At 30.2% G+C, this 6,359-nt stretch overlaps 1 protein-coding gene across 7 annotated transcripts; it reads left to right on the top strand.

Annotated features, from left to right (window-relative positions):
* The first annotated feature begins 244 nt into the window (after positions 1-244).
* On the top strand, positions 245-5,924 carry TPPG (Haloacid dehalogenase-like hydrolase (HAD) superfamily protein). Of its 7 annotated transcripts, none has more exons than XM_079055069.1 (14): positions 247-350; positions 1,179-1,234; positions 1,867-2,009; positions 2,094-2,369; positions 3,130-3,270; positions 3,376-3,447; positions 4,039-4,164; positions 4,236-4,292; positions 4,382-4,483; positions 4,576-4,653; positions 4,799-4,868; positions 4,961-5,031; positions 5,412-5,504; positions 5,585-5,924. In XM_079055069.1, exons 4-14 carry the CDS (start codon positions 2,151-2,153, stop codon positions 5,630-5,632), a joined length of 1,077 nt encoding a protein of 358 aa, XP_078911195.1. In that variant the 5' UTR covers positions 247-350; positions 1,179-1,234; positions 1,867-2,009; positions 2,094-2,150; the 3' UTR covers positions 5,633-5,924. The 7 variants fall into 7 exon arrangements, with proteins under 7 accessions (XP_078911193.1, XP_078911195.1, XP_078911196.1 ...); XM_079055070.1 differs by having other exon boundaries at positions 2,110-2,369; XM_079055071.1 differs by having other exon boundaries at positions 1,952-2,009.
* Positions 5,925-6,359: the final 435 nt, after the last annotated feature.

Raw genomic sequence — 6,359 nt, forward strand, 5'->3', positions numbered from 1 at the left:
ATCAATTAATTGTTTAGAATAAGATGCTGAAAATTTGGTGGATATTACAAGTAAATTACCCATGAATAAATAAGTATTTATGAAAAAACTTTATTTATTTATTTATTTTAAATGAATATATAAAAATTAGTAATAACCGAAATGAAGGAGGGGAGGTCGTTTGCCTTGTTTGGCACGTCTTTTTTTGGGCCTATCAAACTCTATAAATACCCTCCTCCATTCCCTCTTTTTTCTCCTTCTTTTTCTCTACACACCTACAATTTCTACCAATTCCTTCATTCGTCCCTTCTTTCTCCCTACAAGATCGTTTATTCTGCCTCTTCAATCGCAGAATTTCGTCTCTCAATCAGGTATATATATACTCCTTAATTCTACCTATTACGCTGTGCATTGTTGTCGCAATTTCATCTCGATTTGTGTTTTAATGGTTATGAAGCTGTAGAAATTCCGATTGAGATCTGATTTTTTTTTCTTCTTTTGTTTTCGATGTTTGTGTTTGTTTTATGATGATTTTGACAGCATAATTGAACTTAAAATTTCTCTGTGTCGTTTTATGAGGAAGTACTGTTTGTCGGTTGCAGAATTGAAAGCTATTGAAAGCTTGTGCGTGTCTTAATCAGAAATTTCTGTTAATTTTTGTTGTTTTATAACGTATAAAACTGATAGAGATTAAGGATTCAATGTGATTGCCTAATGTGTTTGAATAATTTCATGCTCCGGGTATCTGTTGCTATACAAGCTTTGAAATTTTAGCCCCAAATTTACACCAAAAGCATGGAATTAATAGTCTATTTGCAAAATATTATCAACAGGTCTTACGATTTCTGTTATAATATGAAAATTTCTTGATGTTTTGGGAACAATATTTTTTCTATATATCTGTATAACTGCACATCGCTATTGAATTTCCAAAAGTATCGATTAGCTTTATATAATTGCATGTTTGATTTTTTATAGAGTTATTCATGTTTTTCATGTTTATTTCATAGCTCTAATAACTTGGTGTGGTGGGTTTTGAATAAACAGTTAGCCAATCAATTCATCTTTCTTGTTCTAGGTATAGTATTATGGCTGTCGCTTTATTGCTATATTGTTTATTAACGAGTTCCATAATTTATATTAGTTGTGATCATGAATAGACAAGTAAATTTCATTTTAATGTTTTTAAACATATCAAGAGCACGAGGGTTGCGGGTTATGGTGGTTGTGAAGTCACATCAAGAGAAAGAACATGGTGATACCTGACTCATATTTTTAATTTTTTTTTGTAACAAAGTGACATCTTTATGGAGCTTATGTGAATATAATTAATATTAATTACCTTTCAACTCATATTATGATATATAGTATAGTAGATCCATGAAGAAAATACATGTTTCCTACTTTGTAGGGTCCACATCGGGGTCATGTGACAAGTGTGAAGACACTGTTCAACATTAAATTAAACAAATAATATTTTTAAAGCTTTCTGGCAATTACTTTGTGCTTCATCAACTAATGATCAGTTCGAGTCATGATGTTTAATTGAATAAATCTTACAAAAAGGCGATGGATATGGATCTTTTCACCCAACATACTATTCTTTATATTATTAATGGAATCTTTTGATCTACTTCTATACAACATTTAAAGTACAAAACATGTCTTTGATCCATATCAATCTTTACATCTTCTATGGATATGGTGAATTATTATTATATACTGCTATTCTATTCAAAAATCCACTCAATTAAGTTAACTGGTGCTTGTTGTAATCATTTAAAGAACATTGTTTTTACCCAAATCCACTTCAACTTTTTAAGATGGTCATTATCTTTCATGCTTTTTGTAGTAAAAATAACTTTTTTTTTTCCTTCACTTTTTCAGGAAAGAACTCCATTAAACTAAAAATTAACATAGTTATAAGTGTATAATATAAAACGCTTAGCTTCTGAAAATGATGCAATTTCAGAAAGCTTCTGTTTAATGGAAAGCATACCCACCACAAGCGACAAGAAAACTCTAAAAAGGTGGTTTTTTATCGATAAAACAGTTGGATAAACAGTGATCAAATTATTTTGTTTGAATATAAAAAAATAAAAATGGATTTGAAGCCAAAAAATGCTCCAGTTCTTGCGGATCCTTCTCCTTTAAACAAATCAAGATTAGGGATGCCTTCAAACATGCTGCCATGTTCACAATCTGGAGCTCCATTTTCCTCAACCATGTTAACTGCTCCAAGAAAAAAACCCGGGAAACTTGATGATGTGAGATCCAATGGGTGGCTTGATGCCATGCAATCTTCTTCTCCTCCTCGTAAGAAAATAGTCAAAGATTTTGGAGTTGAGGTTGCATCTGATGATAGTGATATTGTTTACAACTCTTGGATGGTAAATACTTCATTCATACTAATATGTGTTTTATGTCATATTCTCCAATTTACACATTTAGTCCTTAAAGTTCTAATACGAACGAGTTTGCCACTAAACTTATGATGCCACATGGAATTTTTAATTAAAAGGAGTTGATTTGTCACAACATTTTTTTGTCATACATAACAATTCACATTTTACACGGGTTGTACAACATGCAAGAAAAGAAGTGTATGAATCAACTCATGTTTTTAAATAAATTACATTTTTGGCCCATAGTATAGATGATTTTTACAATTTTGGTCACAAAAAGTTTTCTTTTGCTTTTTGTCCTTATTTGAAGTTCTTTTAACGTTTTTGGTCCTTGTTCCATGTAAATTTCTATTTTTGGTCCCTGATATTAGCTAGTTTTTGTAATTTGGACCCAAATATATTGTCATTTTACTTGGAACAAGTCGAAAAACGTTACAAAAATCTCAAATAACGACCAAATTTGAAAAAAAAAAAATCACATGTACTCAAGGCCAAAAAATGTAGTTTACTCTAATTTATATTTGTTAATTAGAATATTGTGTAATTTATATTTTATTGTAAATGAAAATGAATCAAAAAGTCCAATGATGCAATAATACCAAATTCTTAAGTTTAGTGACAAAATGTGTAATTATTGGACAGACTTTGTTGGTCAAATATTATGACATAAACTCCACTATATATATATTATTATTTCATTGTCATATAATGTTATATTTATGAATTAAATTTTTATTATTTGCAGCTTAAGTACCCATCAGCTCTCAACTCTTTTGATCATATTATAAATCGTGCAAAAGATAAGGAAATTGTTATATTCTTGGATTATGATGGGACACTCTCACCAATTGTAGATGATCCTGATCGTGCTTTTATGTCTGCTGATGTAAGTATCTGCACACATGATTACATCTTTTCTATTTTTTTTTTATTTTTTTTTATAAATTAAATCAAAGAAATATAACGAGAAAAAAAATCCTTTTCTTTCCAGATGCATTCTGCTGTAAAAGGCGTTGCAGAATATTTTCCCACAGCCATAATTAGTGGAAGAAGCCGTGATAAGGTATACATTATACAAAACTATACTTTGAAAAATCAAGAGTAAATTACAAAATTGGTCCCTGTGGTATCCTGAAAAGTACAGTTTGAGTCCATTTTGTTTTTCATTCACATGGTCAGTCCAAAATTGAAACTTCCATGCACAGATTTGGTCCCTCGGATTAACTTCTGTCTAAAAAAAGGCCTCAAACTGCACTTTTTGGGATATCACAGGGACCAAATCTGCATGGAAGTTTCATTTTTGGACTCAAACTGCACTTTTTCGGATACCACAGGGACCAATTTTGCAATTAACTTTTAAAATATACTCAATTTCAACATTTTAGTTTCAATTTTTGTTATGAGGGAAATTTGTTTCTGAAAAATATAATCTACTCAATTATAGCATTGTACTTTTTTTTTTCTTTTTTTTCTTACTATGACATTAGACTTTGAAAAATCCAGTTATATATGGATGACATTGCTATAATTGGTGGATAAAATGAAAGTAGGTTTGATATAATAAACAAATGTATGTATGTATGTATGTATGTATGTATGTATGTATGGATGCATGTGAATATGTATGTATGTATGTATGTATTGTTGTGTTCAGGTGTATGAGTTAGTAGGACTAGCAGAACTGTATTATGCGGGTAGCCATGGAATGGACATCATGTTTCCTGTTCAAGACACATCTTCTGTCCACCAAAATACTTACATTAGATCTACTGACAAACAGGTATTCATCATATTTTCTTCTAATATCTCTTCCTAAAATACCCTTCTTCTAAATTTTTATTAATCTTTCAGGGAAAGGAAGTGAACTTGTTCCAACCTGCTAGCGAGTTTATACCTATGATCGATGAGGTCAGGGATCAAAATTCAAAATTCAAAATTCAAATTTAAACAAACTTTTATTTTTTTATTAAAAAAATGGGATTGGGATTTTATGGCAGGTTTTTAAAACCCTTGTCGAGGTTACTAAGGATATTAAAGGTGCAAAAGTGGAAAATCACAAATTTTGTACCTCTGTACATTACCGTAACGTAGATGAGAAGGTGAGGGCATTTTTGGTATTTATATGTACTTTTATTTTTATATGGAAGTTAATGACACTTTTTGTTATTTTATTTTATTTTATTTTATTTAGAGTTGGCTTACAGTTGCACAATGTGTTCATGATGTGTTAAAGGATTATCCTCGTTTGCGACTAACTCATGGACGGAAGGTAAAAAAAAATAGCAACCTACTTTCATTTATTTTTTCATTATAGCATCCTACTTTAATTTTTTCCTAATAAGAAAAAAATAAATAAAATTTAAATGCTATAAATTATAGATTTTTCAAATTTACAATTTCTTAATTCTCTACAGGTTTTAGAGGTCCGTCCTGTAATTGATTGGGACAAAGGAAGGGCTGTTGAGTTTCTTCTTGAAACACTGGGTATGTGTTAATTTGCTTTTTTTTTTTTTTTTGAGATTTTTCTTGTTAATTAGATTGTGGTTTTATTAAAAAAAATTCATAAATATAAACAGGGCTAAGCAACAGTGATGATGTGCTTCCGATTTATATTGGGGATGATAGAACAGACGAAGATGCATTTAAGGTAAGTTGTTAACATTTTTTATAAACCAATTTTACAATTTTGAGTAAAAGTTAGTAACACTTTTGGTCCCTGACTGTTTGCTTAACTTTCCAATTTTGGTCCCCAAAAAGTTGTCTCTTACAAATTTAGTCCTTATTTGAGATTTATGTAACTCTTTTGGTCCATGTTCCAAGTAATATGACTATTTTTGGGACAAAAATAGCCAAAATTAGTCATTTTACTTTAAAACATGGGACCAAAGACGTTTGACAACTTCAAATTAGTACCAAATTTGCTTGAGAAATCTTTTTAGGACCAAAATTGCAGAATCCAGCTATACCCAGGGACAAAAAATGCAAATTACTCAATTAAGACGTTGAACAATTTTTGTACCTTTTTAGGTTTTGAGAGAAGGAAACCGTGGATATGGAATTTTGGTGTCTTCCGCACCCAAAGAAAGCAAAGCCTTTTTATCTCTTAGAGACACTATAGAGGTTCGTCTGTGTTCTATGTTATGTTTTGTTCTATTCTGTGTTTTGATATAATATTTATGTATGTATGTATGTATGTATAGGTGTCAGAATTTCTGAAGAGCCTAGTGAAATGGAAGGAACAACAGTAAGAGTAAGAGTAAAGAGTAAGAAGATGATTTGCGAAAAGTGGGTACAGATGTGTCATGTGTCTTGTGTGTGTTAAAAATTTAGTATTTGGTGAATAAGTGGTAGCCTGTGGGAACTGCGGGCTTGTTTAGAAGAGTTTTTATTCCATTTTGTTTGAGTGTGAGTTTTTTGTTTTTTTATTTTTAATTTTATTTTAAGTTTATAATGAGTCATGAAATCAATTTGAGATTGTATTATTTTTGTTTTGTTTTGATTGATTGGTTCATTTATTTTAGTTCCATTCTTTTTGGTGTAGTGATATTGTTGATGATATAAGATTAATGTTTATATTTGCTCTTATATACGTAACATTTGTTTGTTTTTTCTGTATGAATATAACATTTTTATATGTCCAAAATTTTTTAAAAAATTTTATATACTGAAATAGGTAGATTAAAGCTATTTACGTTTTTGGAGTTAGGACACCATGACAAAATTGCAAAAATGGTCCCTGTTGTATGCATTTTTTTGGGGTTTTAGTCCAAACCCCGACTTTTTTGGATTCGTGGTCCTTTTGAGCTAGTTTTGTTGTGTTTTTTGGTCCCTCTGAATGGTGAAATGACTTAAATACCTTTGGGGTTTTTATTTTCCATTTTTCTTTCATTTCTTCTTAAATATAATACTAATTTATTTTTTTTAATAATTAAAAAAATAAGAAGGGGCCCACCTTCTCTCTCTCTCTCTCTCTCT

The sequence above is a fragment of the Lactuca virosa genome, chromosome 6 (assembly GCF_052849685.1).
Source record: "Lactuca virosa cultivar CGN04683 chromosome 6, Lactuca_virosa_CGN04683_v6, whole genome shotgun sequence".
NCBI lineage: Eukaryota > Viridiplantae > Streptophyta > Magnoliopsida > Asterales > Asteraceae > Lactuca > Lactuca virosa.

Excerpts from the sequence above, each read along its gene's own strand:
- TPPG (XM_079055067.1), top strand. The coding sequence starts at position 2,082 with ATGGATTTGAAGCCAAAAAATGCTCCAGTTCTTGCGGATCCTTCTCCT. Across the intron at positions 2,370-3,129 it reads TTGTTTACAACTCTTGGATG|CTTAAGTACCCATCAGCTCT; the intron begins GTAAATACTTCA and ends TATTATTTGCAG. Across the intron at positions 4,293-4,381 it reads TTATACCTATGATCGATGAG|GTTTTTAAAACCCTTGTCGA; the intron begins GTCAGGGATCAA and ends ATTTTATGGCAG.